Source organism: Ranitomeya imitator, chromosome 2 (genome assembly GCF_032444005.1).
Source record: "Ranitomeya imitator isolate aRanImi1 chromosome 2, aRanImi1.pri, whole genome shotgun sequence".
NCBI classification, from domain to species: domain Eukaryota; kingdom Metazoa; phylum Chordata; class Amphibia; order Anura; family Dendrobatidae; genus Ranitomeya; species Ranitomeya imitator.
This window is the reverse complement of record NC_091283.1, coordinates 133,904,473-133,925,804: the sequence shown is the minus strand read 5'-3', so window position 1 is coordinate 133,925,804 and position 21,332 is coordinate 133,904,473. Positions and strand designations below refer to the sequence as shown.

Genomic DNA, 21,332 nt, shown 5'->3' with positions numbered 1-21,332 from the left:
GTAAGACAATTTCCTGATTCATATTGGAATCTGACACAACTTTAGGGAGAAACGCCGGATCGAGTCTGAATACTAGTTTATCCTCGAATATCTGCAAGTATGGATTCTGCACCGACAGGGCCTGTAGTTCCCCCAATCTTTTTGCCGACGTGATTGCAACTAAAAATGCAGTTTTGAGAGAGAGTTTATCCGCTTCTATATCCCCCGATACATCCCACGGCGGTTTACATAGGAAATTCAGAACCAAGTTCAGATCCCACGGCGGGACAGAACGTCTAATCAGTGGTTTTAGTCTCTGGACGGCTTTAGAGAAACGGCTAATCCAGGGATGAGCAGAAAGGGAAGAGTCAAAGAATACACTTAGGGCCGCTATCTGGACCCTTAATGTGCTTGGTCTAAGACCTTTTTGAAACCCTGACTGCAAAAAATCAAGAATTTTGGGGATATTTGGGTGGTCAGTATCAACTGTCGTCTCTCCGCAAAACCCACAGAATCTCTTCCAAATTTTCAAATAAATAGCCGATGTTACCGGCTTCCTGCTCGCTTGAAGGGTAGAAATGACATCATCCGAGAGACCTTTTGCTCTCAAGACCATCCGTTCAGGATCCAGGCCGCCAGCTGAAGTGCTCCTGGATTCTGGTGTAGAACTGGTCCTTGTAGAAGAAGATCCTCTCTCTCCGGCAACAGGAGGGGTTCTTCTACTGATGGTTCCCATTGTTGAGAAAACTAACTGCGTTTCGGCCAGTGAGGAGCTATGAGAATGACCTTGGCCTCGTCCTCGCAGATTTTCCTGAGTGTCCTCGGAATCATCGCTAGAGGAGGAAATGCATACAGGAGACCGTGATTCCAGGGTTGTGAGAAAGCATCGATCGCGGCAGGAGTCTCCCAAGGGTTTAGGGAGTAGAAGGTCCTGAGCTTTGCGTTTCCCTTTGAAGCGAATAGGTCCACCGTCGGCATTTCCCAATGATGACACAGGTCTTTGAACACCTCGTTGTTCAGTTCCCACTCCGTGGGGGATACGCTTTTCCTGCTGAGGAAATCTGCCAACTGGTTCTTGGAGCCCTCCAGGTGAATTGCCGTGATTGATAGAACCGACTTTTCTGCCCACTTGAATATCCATTCCGCCAGGTCTTGTAATGCCGGATGTCTTGGACCCCCTTGATGCCGCAGGAAGAGTCCACCAACCCAGAGATCTTTTGATCTGCGGAGTAAGGTTCAGAGTTCGGTTCAGCGAGTTTTGTCTTTTGTTCCAGCTTCTCAGGACTCCCTTCTGAAGCTGTCGAGAATGAAACTGGCTCCATCTTACACAGGGAATACACGCCGTTATCAGACCTAGTATCTTCATCCCGTCTCTGATCGTATTCCGACCTCGGGAAAAGTGACGGATCTTCTGTATTATGCCCTTCAGCCTGTCCTCCGGAAGGAAGGACATTCTTGTTTGTGAATCGAGCATGACTCCCAAGAATTTTATTTTGGGTTTTGGGATTAGGTCTGATTTTTGCCAATTTACAATCCATCCTAGATTCTCTAGAGTTGAGATGAGGGACCGATAGTTGATCCTGAGTTGGACTTCTGAGTCTGCTGCTATTAGGAAGTCGTCCAAATAGGGGACCACCATTATATCCTGATTCCTCAGGAAAGCAACTACTTCTATCCATAAGTTTTGTAAAAACGCTGGGAGCGGAGGCCAGGCCGAAGGGGAGACAGCGGAATTGGAAATGGAAGATCTTTCCTTCCAAGACTACCGCGAACCGCAGGAACCTCTGATGGTTTAGATAGATGGGAACATGGTAATATGCACTCTTTAAGTCTAGAGTGCACATGACCATGCCTTTTCCCAACAGGGGAATGGTGGACCGAATCGACTCCATCTTAAACCTTTTGTAAATGACCCAATTGTTCAGATGTTTTAAATTTATAATGGTTCTCGATTCTCCCGATGGTTTTGTTACCGAGAAGAGATTGGAGTAATGACCCCTGCCCTCTTCCTGAGGGGGTACTGGGACAATGGCCGCCATTTTTAGAAGGTCCTGAATGTCTGACCACATGGGGGATGACAGTTTTAGATGGGAGCTGGATACCAGGAATCTTTCGGGAGGAAGAGATGTGAATTCTATTTTGTATCCCTGGGATACTATCTGTAAGACCCATGGACTTGATGTGATCTCCCTCCAACCTTCCAGAAAACCTGTCAGACGACCCCCCACTCTGATGGCGTCATTTTCTGCGGTAACTGGAACCCTGTCCAGAGTAGCTTGATTCTTTATTTTTAGGCCTGTTATCCCCCCCTTTTTGGTAGCTCCATCTACCCTGCTTTCCCTTACCCCTATAATCGGGTTTTTGATTGTAGCGGGGCCTCCGAAAGGGCTGGAATTTTTTAGGTTTCTCTTCCGGAAAACCTCTCTTAACATCTGCAGCTTTCTCTAAAATATCGTCGAGGACTGGTCCGAAGACCTTGCCCCCGGAAAAGGGTATAGCACACAATTTATTCTTAGAATGCATGTCCCCTGACCAGCTCTTAAGCCAGATGGCTCTACGGGCTGCATTCGATAGCGACTGGCCCCTAGCTGCGAACCTAACCGATTCTGCAGATGCGTCTGCCAAGAAGGTAGTTGCTAGTTTTAGCAAGGGTAGGGATTTTAGAATATTATCTCTGGATGTTTTAGCTATCAACTGATCTTTGAGATCATCTAGCCAAAGGTCCATGGAGCGGGCCACAGATGTCGCTGCAATATTAGTCCCAATAATTGCCGAGGAACTTTCCCAGGCCCTTTTAAGAAGGCCATCTGCTTTTCTGTCCATGGGTTCTTTCAAGTTGGACGAATCTTCAAACGGAATCGCCGTCCTTTTGGAGACTTTAGCCAAGGGTATGTCAATTTTTGGTACATCAACCCACTCCTTGACTTCCTCTGGGTTAAACGGCAATCGAAGTCTGAAGTCCTTAGGGATAGTCAGTCTCTTCTCGGCTTCCTCCCATTCCTCCAGAATCATAGATCTGATATGGGAGTTAACAGGGAACACCTTGGATGTCTGTGAGCGCAAGCCTCCAAACATTTCGTCCTGAATGGAGCAAGATGGCTGCGGCTCCTCCACCTGCATGGTGTGCCGCACTGCTTCCAACAGTTCTCCAGTGTCCGCAGCAGAGAACAGATATCTTCTCCCTTTCTCCGGGGGATCTCTACTCTCATCTTCCTCCTCTACCTCCGACCCACAGGATGATGAGTCTATGGAAGAGTACTCGACCCTTGGTCTTTTCCTCGGCCTCTCCGAAGGTGAAGGTGAGGGTGAAACTTGAGGGAGTACCAGACTTGAGACTGAAGCCTGAACTTCCTCCCTTATCATGGCTCTCATATTAGACATAAGAGACGCCTGCTCCTCTCCTATGACTTTGCAGGTGCACACTTCACATAGGGGTTTCTGCCAGGAATCCTTTAGCTTAACCGCACAGATAGGACACTTCTTATTCCTACTGGGTTTCTTTACCGATTTCTCAGATAGGGAGGCTGCCTATGGAGAATATATATATATATATATATATATATATATATATATATATATATATATATATATATATATATATATATATGTGTATATATATATATATATATATATATATATATATATATATATATATATATATATATGTATGTATGTATGTATGTATGTATGTATGTATGTATATATATATATATATATATATATATATATATATAACGCTAGTGTTTGATATATATATCTCAAACACTAGCGTTTTTTTTTTTTTTGGCCTCTACTTACTAGTGCTGCTGACTCCTGACCCTCTGCTCTAGCTGCGTCCTCCATGATGTTCTAGAGATCACTACCGCCCCTGCACATACCTTTTTATGCTGTTCCTCACTTCAAAAAAACAAAAAATGACGCTCCAGCGTTCTCCACCGCTCTTTTCTCTGCACTTCCTGTAGCAGAGACGCCGTCCGTCACCCTCAGCCGCAAACTGGAAGTGACATGCGGCCGGAAAGAGAGGAAGGTGCGGCGTTGAACTGGTTCCCCCAGCGGCCGCATGGAGACGCCGACGCCAGCAGAGGCCGCCGCTGAGCCTGCACACACCAGGGGACGGACGGAGGAATCGAGCGCCCCCGCCAGGAGGAAGCGATCCCCAACCCAGGAGCAGCGCTACACTGGTAGGCTGAGGGACCCTTCGGGCGGGTGTCAGCCAACGGGTGTCTCAGGAGGGAAGGGTGAGGCTGAGCCCCCCCGATCCACATCCCCCCCCCCGCACAGAACGGCAGATCCTCTTGTCCGTTCCTATCCCTGATGGGACAGGAAAAACACTGAAGGGTGGTAGGGGGAGGGTCCTTTTAACCTCTCGTGTTCCTGTCCCATCAAGGATAAGAAGGACGTCCTCCAGTGTGCTGCCAGGTGGTGAACTGGAAAACAAGATTAAAAGAACCAATAATTTTACCACCTATTTATACATGTAACAATTTTTTTTCTATTATATCACTAAACATGTCATTTATGAAGTGTTTAAGAAGAATAGTCCAGTAGTTAAATCCTCGTTCTATAAAATATGAACTAATCAAACAATTAATAGTAGGTTTTTACACTGGCCTTTTATCATCAATGTGTCCCTTCTAGTGGGTGAAATGTCATCTTGTCCATAAGGGCTTACTAGTAATGGCCGTTTCCTTCTGTGTCAGAGTATGTGCGGCCGGTCATGGTGCTCGGCTCAACCTGAGTTATATCTGATTTTTGTTAACTTTTACAATGTCTGGTTTTCTTGGATACACAAAGGACGGCGCTGGACCAGAAGCTGCAGAAAAGTCACTTCTACTTCTACATTTTCACAATCTTTGGAGAGTCCAGTAGTCGCCACCAGCGCCGATCATATTCACCAGTTATGTCATCCATTGCCGATCTTGTGCCGCCTCCTACCACGTAATGGACGTCACTCTCTTTGCTGAATGAAGAAACCCTTGTTTTTATTTCTGTTTCTCGACATGGGATGACAGTGCGGTATTGCTGATCCCCCTTTCTGCTTCCTGTATCCGAGGTTTTCACAAACTCTCCTCCTCCTCTTCGTAGTCCTGGTTTGTACAATACATGGACTGGATGTTAAGAATATTTTTCTCCCTCCATTTGAGGAGTTGCCTGGGTGGTAAGATTTGGTGTGATTGTGGCCTCTGGAGGCCCGAGCTGCCGGCCGGTCATCTGCTCTGCATTTTTACTGTCTACCCCTGGTCATTCTCAGCCCTAACAAAGCTTCTCCTCTGTCCTCTCCTGCTTCTAAGCTGTAACATAATAAAATAACACAGTAATATCTAAAAATCATGGATTATTTGGTAAATATAGACCTCACACTGTTAGACCACAGGCTGAACAGATCTGAATTCAAGATTTTTGAACTGACACTGTAATAGTTTTTTTAAAATATGATCCCATCACGATCCCAGCTTGTATTTTGGTACAGATGTGGCTAGGAGCATAGCAGGCACATGTGCAGTTTTTGAAATTCTTAAATTAAACGTTTTTTTCGGAAATGCATTTTAAAGTTTTGCGCTTGTGTTCGCATACGCAAAATATTATCAAAGATACTCTTGTGACATATCTGGTGAAAGCCTGTACAGTTCTGAGCAGAATAGTGTTTATTTTGTTTCTCTATCTTTTTTCTAGCCTGAGTTATGGGGAGAAATGTAAAAGGCAGGCAACAGCGAAATTCACACTTTTTCCGAACTTTGAAAATTAATACAAAAAATACAAAAAAAAAAAAAAATCTAGAATTTTTTTTCTTCACATTTTGCATTCTCTGACACACTATTACAAAATAACAAAATCTCAAAAGAATTAAAAATATAGTGGTAAAAATCATTGGTTCACTTGACATGGAATGACCCTATTACAAAGAAAGTTAGCTCCTCCCCTGCAGTATACGCCCTCCTGCTGGCTCCAAGAGAACCAGTTCTTGCTTAGTGTCCATAGGAGGCACACGGGCGGGTCTGCTATTCAGACCCAAAACTCTTTACCTTTTTTTAGTTTTCCTTCAAAACAATCCAGATTCAGGCCTGACGTTCAGCTCGTTATAAGTCTAGATTTTAGCCTTTTCTGGTCTTATTGCAACAAAACTGCAAATAGGGACTTTCTCGCAGGGAGTTTTCCCCATGCGGTTCTTCCCCATCGCCTACCGTTAGATCTTTGGGACCTTAATGGACCTGGGCGGTCTTACAATAGACTCCTTTTGAGCCAGACAGACTTTACTGTCATGTAAGGTCGCCTTTTTCTCTGCGGTCACGTCATTCAGGCGAGTCTTCGGAGCAAGCCGCTCTGTCCTTTCAGTCTCTTTTCCTTATTGCCATCAAGGCAAGGGTTGTCCTCAGGCCGTCCTCGTCCCTTGTTACCAATGTGGTATCGTGCTCCCTCTGTTACGAGGACATCGTTCTTCCCTCGTCTTGTTCTGCACCAGTCCACAAAACGGAACAGGATCCCCATACTCTGGACGAGGCGAGTGGTCTGAGAAGGTACGTATTGAGGACGGCGTCCTTCCGAAGGTTGGACACCTTATTTGGGCTTCCTGCCAGTTACAGGAAGTGTTTAGCCACTTCATCGGCTATGTTAGCCTGGTGGATTTGTTACACCATCCAGGGGTCATTCCGCGTCAGAGGTCAGCCTATCCCAGCGGGGATCAGGGCACTCCCCACTTCGTCGATAGTGGCTTCTTGGGTCATTAGGCACCACCAGGTGTCAGCAGAGCAGGCCGACAAGGTTGCAGTTTCATCCAGTCCGCACATATTCTTGAAGCACTACAATATTCACACCCAGACTTCTGCAGATGCGAGTCTGGGCAGGTGGAGTCTGCAGGCCCCGGTGGCGCATTCTTAGATAACAGATCAGGCCCTGCCTAACTGCTATGTTATCCCCACCCAGGGACTGCTTTGGGATGTCCCATGGTCTGTGTCCCCCAATGAGGTGAGGGAGAAATAGGGATTTTTGTGTACTCCCCTTAAAATCCTTTTCTCCGAGCCAATCATTGGGGGACACAGCGCCCACCCTGTTAATGGCTCTGTGTTTGTTCTGTAATTTGACATGTTATATGTTATTATTGATCTCCTACTGCTTTTGCACTGAACTGGTTCTCTGGCAGCCAGCATGACAGTGTATACTGCAGGGGAGGTGCTAACTTTCTTTGTATCACTTAGTGTCAGCCTCCTGGTGGCAGCAGCATACACCCACGGTCTGTGTCCCCCAATGATTGGCTCAGAGAAAAGGATTTTACGGTGAGTCCACAAAAATCTCTATTTCTCCGTCTCCTCTGCAGCTGCGCTACGATTTTCTCATGCGAGAGGCTTGGAGCAGAGAGCACAGACACTCGGATCCCACTCGCAACAGAGCAGGAGCCGAGGGTCATTAGCATATCGCATCCGATGCTCCTGCATGAGAGAATCATCGGATGCCATACGCTAATGGGACCCCGGCCTAAGACAAATAAATACCTCACAATCAGCCTCATAAAACTGGTGAGTTTTCTACTTATTTACAATCAGCCGATATGTTCCCATCAGAGTGCCCTTTTCACATTTTATGTACTATTACCTAAGGCTGTGTGCACACGTTGCAGATTTCCTGCGGATCTGCAGCGCTTTTTTTCCGCTCAGAAACACTGCAGATCCGCAAGGGATTTACAGTACAATGTAAATCAATGGCAAAAAAAAACAAAACGCTGTGCTAATGGTGCAGAAAAATCCACATGGAAAACAAAAAAGGACAAAGTCAATTCTTTTTGTGGATCTGCTGCATTTCTGCAACCATTCCATAATAGAAAGCTGCAGGGGTAAAAAAAAAAAAAGGAAGAAATCCGCACAAAATCCACAAAAAAGAAGTACAAAAAATGCGCAGATTCTGACCTGCGTTTTCTGTCAAGAAATGCAGAATCTGCACAGAAAATACCACAGTCAAATCCGCAACATGTGCACATACCCTAACAGACAAACTATTGGACAGTTCAGATGATTGAGGTCCGGGATACCATGCTGAGAAACAGCTGCATAGGACCAGGTAAAATAAGTCAGGGTACTCTGTATAAGGACACAAGTTGTATTACAGCCATTTTTCAGGCCACAGTGCTATAAAAGTAACGCCGACCAAGAAAAAAAAAAGTTAAAACAGTAAAACCATTCAATAAATTTCAGCGATTTCTTACGTTTGCAAACTGAATGTCTTCTACTTACCTAAATAGTTCTCCATACTTGCTTTTCAGGTGACTGCAAGACATGTACAAGTCATACAAATATGCCAGAATACAACGTTCAGCAGAGGAACCATCTGACCGGTTCATGCCATGCTTTACCACTCCACAAAGTCTGTAAGAGAAGAAATATAGAACATTTAGACACCATCCATGGCACTGGTCATCTTAGGTTGGGCGTACACATTAGATGGCTGTCAGCCAAAGGAGGCTTCAGGTGATCTTTCGGCCGACAGTCATCTCTGCAGTTTCTTCCAAACACAGACAGATGTGCCTTCCTTCGGCCGAGCGCTCCTGTGTTCTCTATAAAACAATAAAAAAAAAAAAAACACACAAAAACCGGTGGACCGACATGTCGGCCTGCAGCTTCTCTCAGGAAAAACAATGTGATAGCCAGTCCAAAATGGCAGATGCCTGATCGCCATCGCTCCTGACCCTCAGTCGGCCAGGGACACCATATACATTTGGCTAGTGTTGTCCAAACCAGTGAATATGGTCAGGTTAAGCCAACAATAGTCTAAGCGTATGGGGTCTTCTACCAAAAAGGGTTGTCCACATTGGTCACTAGAGTGTCTAGATCTACCACAGCTGTTCAGCCTCATTTGTATACCAATTCAAATGCCAATTTCTCAGTCACGAAGGAGCGGACTGGCCATGTAAAGGTATTGCAGGACTCGTCTTTGACAGAGCTACATGGTTACATAAATAGTTTGGGGAGTGAAATCCTGATGACAAGATTCCCTTTAAATTCCCTTTCGCCCTGGCAGCTGGATATCAGCTTTCTTGGCCAAGCCTCGTTAATTACAACCCATCAGTGCTTTGGATTGACAGCCAGAAAATTTCATGGGATTGGACGCAAACTTTCATTGTTTTGTGCGCTAAGCCACTTGGTAATCACATTTGCCTTGTGGCATGGTCTCCACGTGTCAGGCTCAACACACTTTTGGCCACAACCGTACACCGCAAAAGTTAATGCTTCATCTTACCTAGTGACAAGTGTAAAAGCTGCAATGATTAAACGATTTATTTTCTCTTTTTCCTAGATGCAAATTAGCTTCAAATCATCAATCTTTTATTGGAGAAACCTCCCAATGATAGCATTTTTGCTTTGTTTTTTTAACTTAAAAAAGAAAAAAAAATACCACATTTTGATATCACTTTCACAATTCTTGCATCCATTGAACTTGTGTGTTTCTAGCTAGTTTGTGCTTGAATTTATTTGCAGGATGCCAGAATAACCTCCCAGAGCTGCTGTTTTGAGGTGAACTGCCTTTCACCCTCATAGGCGTTTTGCTTGAGGTTCTCGATAGTGTTGAGGTCAGGGGAGGATGGTGGCCACCAATGAGTTTCTCTCCTTTTATGCACATAGGAGCCAATGACTTGGAGGTCTTTACAGCATGAGATGGTGCATTGTCAGGCATGAAGAGGATTTTACTACGGTTGGTATGGTTATTTTGGTACGATGGATACCATCTTACCTAGTTTAATGGCTGCAGTCCACTAGCTAGGATAGCTTTTCTTAGGACAATTATAGATGTCAGTTGCAAGACCACTATAACTGATTAAACTTCACTCAGCCTCCCTGACATGTTTCACAATGACTGGCTTCATCAGGGGAGTAGCTCAGCAATACCTGAGTTATTTTAATCATTATCAGTTAGACCATATTAATTAATTACAATAAAACTCAAGTTTTAATAACATCATCCCTTAAGTTGGTTCCATTTACCCTCTTCGTAATCTGTTAGAATGAATAGTAGGTTTTGCACAACTGCAAGACTCTGGAGGAACCTACACCTCCTTGAGGTTTGAAGGACTCCAGAGGCACCAGCAGCTTCAAATACAGGTTTGCTGCTTATTAATAGTATTATAGCAGCTTCTTTCTTAATCCTATGAATTTGTCTGGCAAAAACCTTCCTCATTATGCCTTTATCTGCACTAACCCATCTATGTTCTGCATTGGCCACAAATCTCTTCACAGTACGATGATCGCACTTAGGTTTTCTTGAAATATCTAAATGTTTTCATATCTTGTTGAAGGCATATCACAATTTAATGCTTTTTGGCAGCAAAGACATAATTTTTTCTTTCCCTTATTACTTGAAACCTGTGACTGCTTAATAATTTGGAACGCCCCTCTTAAGTAGTTTTTCTTTAAGAAACAAGACTATCCATGAATTTGAAAAAAAAAAGTTGCATCTTAATGATAAATCCAATTTGCATAATAATTTAGAACGTGGAGTAGACTTATTTCATTATTCACTTTTCCTGCATAGCTCTCACCCTTCAAACACCTGTGCGGTCTGCTCCTGGTTGAGAATCAGGCAGGTGTTATAATGTCTCAGGACAGCCACAATGCACAAACATAGTCCCATGGTGTAACTACCAACAAGATCAGAAGACTTTAGAAGGAGCTCTGCTTCAACAACACTCAGCTCATTCAGTAACTGCAAGGATGAAAAGGAAAAAGTAGACAGAGCTAAATAAATGTGAAAAAGCAAAAATTAATGAAAAAAAAAAAAAAAAAGCTTAAGAAGTATAATGCAAACCTGAATAGCAAAGTCAATAAGACCGCTAATATTAAGAGAATACTCCATCAAGTCAAAGATGAACTGGACATGTTGCACCAGAGGAAGGTGATAAGATAATCCCAAAGCAAAGCTTGTAATTTGTTCAAGTACATTTCGAGAAACCTGCAATCCAAAGAAGAGTTAGTTATCCACAAAATACAAATAAATTGCATACATTCTAACATTCGTGGGAAACAGAAAAAATCTGTAGCATGCTCTATATGTCAGTGGATTTCACGTTCAGCAATGAAAAGAGGGATTTTTGGTTCTTACCGTAAAATCTCTTTCTAGGAGTCTTCATTGGGGGACACAGGTAATCATGGGTGTGTGCTGCTGTCGCTAGGAGGCTGACACTATGCAAATAAAGAAAAATAACTCCTCCCCGGTAGTATACACCCTCCGACAGGCAGCAGGCAACTCAGTTGGTGCAAAAGCAGTAGTAGGAACAAGTATAAGGGTATGTGCACACGTTGCGGATTCTCTCCGGATCTGCAGCGTTTTTTGCAGTGCAGAAACGCTGCTGATCTGCAATTGATTTACAGTACAATGTAAATCAATGAGAGAAAAAAAATTCTGTGCACACTTTGCGGAAAATCCGTTGTGGAAACGCTGCGGTTTAAAAGAAGTAGCATGTCACTTTCCTTTTTGTGAATCTGCAGCGTTTTTGTACCCATTCCATTATAGAAAACCGCAGGGGTAAAAAACGCAGCAAATCCGCAAGAAAACCACAGCAAAAACGCACAAAAACAGCTGCGGAACCGCACAAAAAAATGCGACAAATCCGCAGGTGCGTTTTCTGCCAGGAGAGGATGAATCCGCACCAGAAATTCCTAAGCTTAATCTGCAACATGTGTACATAGCCTAAACAACTCAACCTTTGTACCAACCCACAACAATGGCACGTTGGCCAATACTGTACAACATAAAGGGAGGGTGCTGTGTCCCCAATGAAGGCTCCAAGAAAGATTTTACATTAAGAACCAAAAATCCCTTTCTTTCTTGCTTAATTGGGGACACAGGTAACCATGGGACGTCCAAAATAGAATAGAATAGAGAACTAGGTCGGCAGGGGCGAAACCGCCGCCTGCAGTATCTTCCTACCCAGGCCTGCATCTGCAGAAGCCTTAGTGTGCACCTTGTAGAATTTCACAAAGGTGTGGATGGATGACCAAGTTGCGGCCTTGCAAACCTGCAAGGCTGTAGCTTGGTGACAAACTGCCCAAGAAGCTCCCACAGCCCGGGTAGAGTGAGCCCTCACCCCCGGGGGAGGCTGTTTGTCTTGAACACGGTATGCCTCCAGGACCGCCAAACGGATCCACCGAGCAATTGTGGACTTACAGGCGGGGAACCCCTTCTGGCGACCTTCCGAGACGACAAACAGAGGGTCGGACTGACGAAAAGGAGCCGTTCTGGCAAGGTATACTTGGATAGCCCTGACCACATCCAATTTGTGGAGAGATTTCTCCAAAGGATGAACTGGGGAAGGGCATAAAGAAGGAAGGACTATGTCTTCATTGATGTGAAAAGCAGAAACCACCTTTGGCAGAAAAGAAGGGACAGGCCGAAGGACAACTTTGTCCTGATGAAGGACCAGAAAGGGAGAACGACAGGACAACGCCACCAACTCAGAAACTCTCCTGATCGAGGTGATGGTGACCAAATAAGCTACTTTTCAGGAAAGAAGAGAAAAAGATGATCCGAATCGGTTCAAAAGGCGTACACTGGAGGGCGCCGAGCACAAGGTTGAGGTCCCAAGGAGCGACCGGGGGATGGTAAGGAGGTGCAACATGAGCAACCCCTGAAGGAAGGTTCTCACCTGGGGAGAGAAGCAAGGTCTCTGAAAGAGAATTGACAAGGCAGAAACCTGACCCTTTAACGTGCTCAGGGAGAGGATCGAATCTAGACCCAACTGAAGAAATCCGAGAAGTGAAGGAAGGGAAAAAACCATAGGGGATAGACCATTGACGTCACACCATCGGAAAAACGCCTTCCAACATCTATGGTAGATACGGGAAGATGCCGGTTTCCTAGCTCTTATCATGGTTTGTACGACACGTTGAGAAAAACCTGCATCCTTCATGATCGCGCCCTCAACGGCTATACCATTAAATTCAGAGACCGAGAACTCAGGTGGAAGAGGGAACCCTGCGATAGAAGATCCGGACGGTCTGGGAGCTTCCAAGGTACGTCCGATAACATGTTCATTAGCTCTGCATACCAGGCTCTGCGGGGCCAATATGGAGCTACTAAGAGAACGGGAACCCCCTCTGACTATCTTCTTTACGACCCTTGGAAGCAAAGGAAGAGGCGGGAACAGGTGAGGCATCTGAAACTGGGCCCACGAGATCACGAGAGCATCGCAGCTGATGGCCCTCGGATCTCGGGATCTGGATACGTACTGGGGAACCTTGTGGTTTGCTCGGGAGGCCATTAAATCGACGTCTGGCACGCCCCACCTTTGGCAAATCTGGTCGAAGACAGCGGGGAGAAGAGCCCACTCGCCTGACATGAGCCCCCGACGGCTGAGAAAGTCGGCTTTCCAATTGTCCACCCCTGGGATGTGGACAGCTGATATGGAGGGAACGTGGTTCTCCGCCCACCGCAGTATTTTTGCCACCTCCGTCATGACTTGCTTGCTGCGAGTCCCTCCCTGATGGTTTATGTAAGCCACAGCTGTGGCGCTGTCTGACTGAATGCAGACCGGTTTTCCCGAGAGGAGGGGCTGCCAGCGGAGGAGGGTTAGAAAAATAGCTCTGATTTCCATGAGATTGATCAGGAGGCGTGCCTCTTGATCAGTCCAACCGCCCGTGGGCTGTGAGGTGGAGAAAGACAGCACCTCACACCTGGAGACTGGCATCTGAGGTGATGACCTGCCAGCAGAGGGGGAGAAATGATGCAGAATGGAAGTCGATAGCGTCCACCAAGTGAGAGACTGTCTCACATCGAGAGGGAGGCGAACTGGGCGGTCTAAGGAGAGTCAATTCCTGTCCCAAAAGGACAGGAGGGCCAGCTGGAGAGGGTGAGAGTGGAATTGAGCATAAGGGAAGGGACCGCTTCCATGGAAGCGACCATCTTGCCCAGAACCCTCATGCCGAGCAGTAGAGGTAGGGGGTAGGACGCTTTAGGACTTTGAAGCCCCTCCGAAGAGAGCAATTTCTCCCTTGGGAGGAAGACCTGAGCCTGAATGGTGTTGAATTCCATGCCCAGGAATTCTAGACGCTGGGTCGGAATCAAGGTGGACTTTTGTTCGTTGATTATCCAACCGAGGCGGGTTAACGTGTCCAGAGTGATCTGGAGACTGCGACCGCAGTCGCGGCGAGATGGACCCTTTACGAGGAGATCGTCGAGATAGGAATTACGAGAATCCCCTTCGACTAAAGGATGGCCATGACCACCGCCATTAGCTTTGTAAAGACTCTGGGGGTGGACGTCAAGCCGAAAGGAAGAGCTGTGAATTGAAAATATTGGTCCTGGATCGCAAAACGAAGGAACCTGATGCTGAACACAAATCGGAATGTGCAGACACGGATCCCGAATGTCCACAGAGCACAGAAATTCTCCCGGTTCCATGGAGGCGATCACCGAGCGCAAGGACTCCATCTTGAAGTGCCGAATCCGGAGGTGGCGGTTCAACAGTTTGAGGTCCAAAATCGGGCAAAGAGAGCCATCTTTTTTCGGAACTACAAATAGATTTGAGTCAAAACCGGAAAACCGCTGGTTGGAAGGTACTAGGACGATTACCCCTGAGGCGAGAAGGGAATCGACCGCCTGAAAAAGCCCTGGGACATGGGAGGGCTGTTTGGGTGGGCGGGAGAGGAAAAAAAGTCTTCCTGGGGGCGACGAAAATTCTATTTTGTAACCTGATGTGACAATCTCCCTGACCCAGGCGTCGACCGCTGAAAACCAAGGCTCCGTGAACAGAAGAAGCCTGCCTCCCACCCTGGAAAGATTTCCAGGTGGGGGTGACCCTCATTTGGAAGAAAATCTGTGGTCGCGAGAACCGGAAGATTTGGAGGAGCGGCCTTCAGCTCTCCAGTGAGGGGTAGGCCTGAAAGAAGGCTTCCTTCGGTCCCTTTGAGTGGAAGACCAGTCATTCTGAGAGGCACCACCTGAGGAGGCGAAGAGTGAAAGGGGCGAAAGGAATGGGGTCCCTTTCTATTGAAGGGACGCCTAGGCTTAGATTGTGGAAGAGAAGTGCTCTTACTGCCCGTGGCGTCGCGCTCTAAAGAGCCTGGATCCCTGGAAAGGCAAAACTGTGAGGGATTTTTTGGAAGCGGGATCTGCGTTCCACGCCTTCAGCCAGAGGACACGGCGAATGGCGACAATATTGTCTTTTGCTCTTGTAGAGCAAGCAGCCGCATCCAGAGAAGCATTCAGAAGGTACTTTCCAGCCAGTGAAATCTGATCTGCTAAATCCGCTAGCTCCTGTGCGGGAGCCAAAGCTACAATACCTCTGCACAGGGTTTTGGCCCAGGCCGACACCGCTTTTGCCACCCAGGTAGAGGCGAAATTGGGGCAGAGGGAGATACCAGAAGCTTCAAAATCTGATTTGGTTAGAGCCTCAATTTGTCTGTCCGTGGGGTCCTTTAGAGACGCAGCGTCAGGAATGGACAGCACTGTCTGGGACGATAATCTAGACACAGGTGGATCTACCTTAGGAGAATCGGACCATTTGCTAACAAGGTCTACAGCAAACAGGTATAAAATGTCTAAACGTTTCCTACCTGGAAAACGTTTACCAGGGTGTTCCCAGTGCCTAGACGTAGTGTTATCAAATTCCTTATGATTGGGAAAAACTCTACAAGGACGCTTCATCCGTCTGAAGGAAACAGAGATGTCCTGAGAAGCTGCTTCTTCCTCTTTAAGCTCAAGCGCTTGAATAATGGGTCAGATAAGGCTGTCAATCATATCCTGCGTTGCGGAAGTCTGACCTGCATCTGAGTCAGAATCCGACAGAGGATACATCTGACCCAACGTCCGCCTGGGAAGAGGGGGAACGGGTAGAGAACGGTATTCCGGCTGACGCAGTTGGATACGGAGAAGTGGATGAAGAACTAGACAGAAAACGCTTTCTGGTTGTTTTCTCAAGTCTGCCCCTGTGAGGGTCTTGAACAGGTGCGAGCGAATCGCTGTGAGAAGCGTTCATGGCACTGGTGGCAGTAGTCAGCAGTGGAATACGTTCTAGTACCTGAACCAGGGACTGAGATACTTTAGGTCTGAGACTGTCTGAGACATTGCAACAGCCCACTCCGGGAGAGGGGGAGTGTACTCATCCCGAGCATTAGGGGCCTCCTGAGAGACAGACATGATGGAAGGACTGCAGGACGTACAGAAAGGCGACGGCTGGCCTGAAGCCCACTTTTTCTTACAGCGGGCACAAGAATAGTGAATTACCGTAGGGATATAGCCAGGGGCCCCTGCAAGGTTGGGCATAGGTAGAGTGAAAAAGGTACCTGAAGCAATATGCCAGCAGGTGATGATGCCTGGAGGAAAATCAGCCGGGGATGGAGAATAGCAAAAAAATCTACAGACCTGGAGAAAGCGCAGTTACACTGTGTCCTCCACCTATGGAGAGGAATTCCAGAGTACGCGATGCACAGGAGGCAGCTGGAAGGGAAAGCGCAGGCTGCGAGCGTCTGCTCATGCAGACAACGCGCCAAACAGTGGAGTGTGGCAACTGAAGAGAAACCTAGCGCCCGATAGGCCGGCAGGGAAATGGGGGGTGTGGCCCGCTGGAGCGCGGCCAATACCAGCGCTGGGCTGCAAGTGAGGTGTGTCCAGAGCTGGGGACAAGGAAGAAGAAGGGGCACGGCCTCCCGGGGCAGAGACTTGCCGGAAAGGAATATGGTGGAAAAGAAGGGCTGCGAGGAAAGAGGCACGAGATGTAAATAAAAGAGCCCGATGGCCCCCGAATCCCCTAGCCCGGTAACGGAGCGCCCGTGCAGCGGCGAGTTCTGTTGAATAATAAGGTTAAGTGCCCCTGCATGGAGATTGCGACGATGCGGGGACGGCGGGGGGGAGGTCTCATGGGATGGGGGAGGGGGATTCGAAAGCGACTGTTGTTGCTTGAAGAATTTCCTACCTGAAGATGAGGAACGCATCAGGATCCCTTGATGGTAGAAAGGGTCCTGGGAGATGTGGTCCTCCTTCCCGCGCTATATCAACCGACGCAGAAGGGGCGAGGTCACCGCAGGTGACCACCGTATTCCTCTCAGCCCACTCCGAGGAGAGGGATGAGGGGGGGGGGAAAGGCAAGGACTGGCCACCGAAAGTAGACATGAACACCCCAAGGTGACATGAAAAAGTCCTGCCCAGCGGATCCGAGAGGGTACGATATGGATGATACCACACTGCTCTCTCGGTTGCTTAATGCGGGGAATCAGGGTGAGAAGACCTGCACCCTGTAACCCCCAGAAGTGTATCTGAAACGAAAGGGAAAAAGATTAATAAACACACACAATCCCTTAAAGAAAAAGAAATGCGGATTCAGTGTTAGATCCAGGTCCGCCTCCTACAGACACGAAGCAAAAACTGAGTTGCCTGGTGCCTGTCGGTAGGTAAATACTGCCGGGGAGGAGTTATTTTTCTTTATTTGCATAGTGTCAGCCTACTAGCGACAGCAGCATACACCCATGATTACCTGTGTCCCCCAATGAAACAAGAAAGAAAAGGTCAAATCAGCATCAAAGTCTCCATAAACATGGATGCTGCAGGTTATTCTATTTACAGTATATACTCGTGTATAAGCCAACCCGAGTATAAGCCAAGGCACCTGGGAAAGCTTATTGACTAGAGCATAAACCAGGTATGCATTGTGCCCTCATGCCCATCCTTGTCTGCATGGCTCCTCATTCCCATCCTTGTCCGTGTGGCTCCTCATTCCCATCCTTGTCCGTGTGGCTCCTCATTCCCATCCTTGTCCGTGTGGCTCCTCATTCCCATCCTTGTCCGTGTGGCTCCTCATTCCCATCCTTGTCTGCATGGCTCCACATTCCCATCCTTGTCTGAATGGCTCCTTATACCCAACCTTGTCTGTGTGGCTCGTTACCCCTCATCCTTGCAAGCATGGCTCCTTTCCCCATCCTTGCATGCGTGGCCCCCATGAGAAAAGCATAGAGAAAAAAAAAAAAAACACCCTACTTACCTTCCCTGCGCGCCCTCGCGCACCTTGTTCTGGTGTCAGCAGCTCCTGTGCCCCAGCCATCAAGTGTCCCCGATCATTAAGAGAATGAATATTCACCTCTCTCCACACCTATGGGAGTGGAGAGAGGTGAATATTCATTACCCTAATGAGCAGGCACCCGTGATAGCCCTGCAGCTGCTGGAAGCCGGCGGCTACGGCTGTCACTATGTGCTGTAAGAGAAATGAATATTCATTGCAAGTGCAGTGAATATTCATTTCTCTATAGCAGCGGGCACATGCTTTAGCCGTCGGTTCCTGACTTCTGTGACCTGCTGCTCCCCCTCCCCGCCGTCTCCTGGGACAATGACTCGTGTATATGCCGAGGAGGGCGTTTTCAGCACACACACAAAAAAAAGTGTTGAAAAACTCTGCTTAGCAAATAGATCAATGGCTGCACTCAATTTTACTGTACTAAAGCAAGGAAATGTGTGATACATGAAAGAATAGCATAATGGCTTGTGAAATCTATGAAAAAAAAAAAACACATGAGATGCTTAGTACAAGATTTGGCCAACAATTGTGAGCCCATTCACCAAACGTCAAGGTAATCTCAGATCGGATGGGTACCTGACCTGTCTGCCTAGTGTGGACACTTACTTCTGGCTAATAACATTGTAAAGCCTGCATTTATAGGAAGGTCGGAACCAACTGTGTTTGGATGTAATTAAAATAACAGCATGGTGAAGGGCAGGGCGTTCAAGTCAGAAAAAATAGTACATAGTAAATATAGGAAAACTGACTGAACAGCAATCTAGTCTGAACTGGTGCATAACCAAAAAAGACTTACACAGCAAATAGATCAATGGCTGGACTCAATTTTAATGTACACAAGCCATTATGCTATTCACATTTCATGTATCGCACATTTCCTTGCTTTAGTACAGTAAAATTGAGTGCAGCCATTGATCTATTTGCTATGTAAGTCTTTTTTGGCTATGCACCAGTTCAGACTAGATTGCTGTTCAGTCAGTTTTCCTATATTTACGAAAAACTCTGCTTATACACGAGTATATACGGTAATTATATCTCAACTTAAAAACGGAAATAGTCAGGTCAGAAAATGCCATCAACCAACAAATGTAGTGCTAATCTTCACGTTATGTGCCCGGTCACAGGACTGAAAGTGCAGTACTTAGGAGAAAATTAACTATTTCTCCCGAAAGCCGCCGGCTTTCAGTCATTGAGGTGTGCCCAGAGCAATTATAATCATCGCTCACAGAACTGGGAGCGGCAGCTGAAAGCACACCCGGGTACTAACAGCCAGCTCCTACAATCACCGGTTACAGCACTGGGAGAGGCAGCTCTAAGCCCAGCCAAACACTGACAGCTGAATCTTCAGTGCATCAGTAAGGAGTCAGCTGTAAATTGGTGCTGACACATGCTTACAGCCGTGCTGTGAATGGTGACTATAATTGCTCTGGACACACCACAATGACTGAAAACCAGGCGCTACCAGGAGAAATAATGTGAATTTTCTCCCAGGTGCCGCACTTTCAGTACAGCAGCCGGGCAACTCCATCACACTATTAATCTGCAGATTGACCCTATATCTGCAGATTAATAGTGTTATTGCCCTGGATAGACTCCCATTAAAAAGTAGATTAGAGCTTGGGAACAGGCCTTAGCCCAGAGAATTTTAGGATACTGATTGCAGGTAGATGTCATTGGCAAGTTGTTACTATACGGTGCCACAAAATTGACTGTGCCTAGAAGAAAGGCCAGAAAAGATGTATAAATTGGGAAATGTCACACCACAGGACATTGTTACATAATATAGAAGCAACTGAGCAAGTTCAAGATGGAGGCATGGAGTCAATAAGTGTTGAGTCTGAAATAAAAGTTCTGTAGAAAGGAAGTGTACTCAGATCAATGAACAAGGTATATCTTTACAAGTGAATGTCTAGAAAAGTTCCGTGTCAAAACTGAGATTTTAGGTGGCGTTCATCAGAATAACCACATCGTAGTGATCTTACACAGTTCACCAAAATGTCATTCTCAGAGTATTATGTCTGCCTCATCCAAGCAAGTAAAGAGCAATGGACATAAAGCTAGATGGGCATCAACAATAAGATGATGGAACTAATCCCAACACAATGCCATTCTGTACCCCCCAACAATTGCTATCCTGAATGGGCTACCTGAGCTGTAACTTGATGCTGGTCAAAATGTGAGAGCTGCTGAAACCGGTGGAAAATTTCTTCTGCTGTAGGAAATGCTTCGGGTTTTACCCTGCGTCTACGTTGTCCTTCATTGGACCCTAGAAGGATAAATTGCATCCCATCATTCATCAGGCTGTGCATTTCACATGACCGAATTGTAAAGATTTATCTGAGCAGTTCTAACCTGTCTCTGCCGTGCTTTTCCGGTTCAGCACCTTAAGAATGTCTCTGGTGATCTTCTTGATTACATGGCGAGCGTCATCTCTTTGCCTGCCCACTCCAAACAGAACGACTAACCTCTGATTGCACTCATGACTACAAGATTCTTCCTGGAGGGGAGAAAGTTGGAGACTGAATCACAGGTAAACCTAGCAGAAAAAGGAAGAAAAACTAAGTCATCACTAACCTGTGGAATAGGGAAATGAGTGGCATACTGGATGTGACGTGGTTGATCATAAAGTGAAGCCAGCAAACCATCACCACTTGACGTCTTCACTGGCCGACGGCCGTCATTCTCTCCCTCATCAGGGCCTGGGCTACATCCTTCACAACGCATGGCAGGTGAAAACATCTAAAAAGAAATCCAGCAGCAACTTATAAGATTCCTGTAAACCTTTATGCAGCATTTATTTTAAGAAAAACTAGTAATGCACATGGGGATGTGAAGGGTGATAATCAGTAGCCAGGCAGCATACATCCGGGACACTTGGGCACCCCTAACACACACAGATCACCCCACAGACATCAACAAGTAACATCCAGGGAGGATAGGTGGGTGAGTGGAAAGGAACACGTCAAACTTACTTGGAAATCGTTTTTCTCCATATCATCAAATAAAGCACCTGAACTGTGGTCAATGTCCATGGTTTCCGAAAGCGCGGTGTCCTAAAATATAGATGTTATATTGAGGTTATAGACTGAAATTAGAGAAGGACAACATCCACCGACTCTCCATTCAGGAAAGTAAATCAGCAGTGGTTTGATGATTTTACATATGTAATAAAGAAGTAATCTTTTTACATTAAAATGTATCGGAGGTTTAAAATGCTGCCAATTAGCATAGTGGTCTGTGTGACACTTTAAATAGACAGGCTAACACGTCACACTAGAGCAACACCTCAGGTGATCGAGCACCAAACAAAGAAAATCCTGGGTAAGTAAAACTTCACATTTATTAGATGCGATTAAAATACTCCATTAAG

At 46.3% G+C, this 21,332-nt stretch overlaps 1 protein-coding gene across 3 annotated transcripts in view; it reads right to left on the bottom strand.

Annotated features, from left to right (window-relative positions):
• The window catches only part of MED12 (mediator complex subunit 12), a 114,067-nt gene that overhangs the window by 60,067 nt on the left and 32,668 nt on the right, over positions 1–21,332 (bottom strand). For all 3 annotated transcript variants that reach the window (XM_069747282.1, XM_069747283.1, XM_069747284.1), the window contains exons 14-20: positions 20,935–21,015; positions 20,537–20,701; positions 20,315–20,459; positions 20,110–20,228; positions 10,768–10,911; positions 10,502–10,665; positions 8,202–8,333 (exon numbers count right to left, since the gene is read on the bottom strand). In XM_069747282.1, coding sequence (XP_069603383.1) covers positions 8,202–8,333; positions 10,502–10,665; positions 10,768–10,911; positions 20,110–20,228; positions 20,315–20,459; positions 20,537–20,701; positions 20,935–21,015 — 950 coding nt within the window. The remainder of the gene's footprint in view (positions 1–8,201; positions 8,334–10,501; positions 10,666–10,767; positions 10,912–20,109; positions 20,229–20,314; positions 20,460–20,536; positions 20,702–20,934; positions 21,016–21,332) is intronic.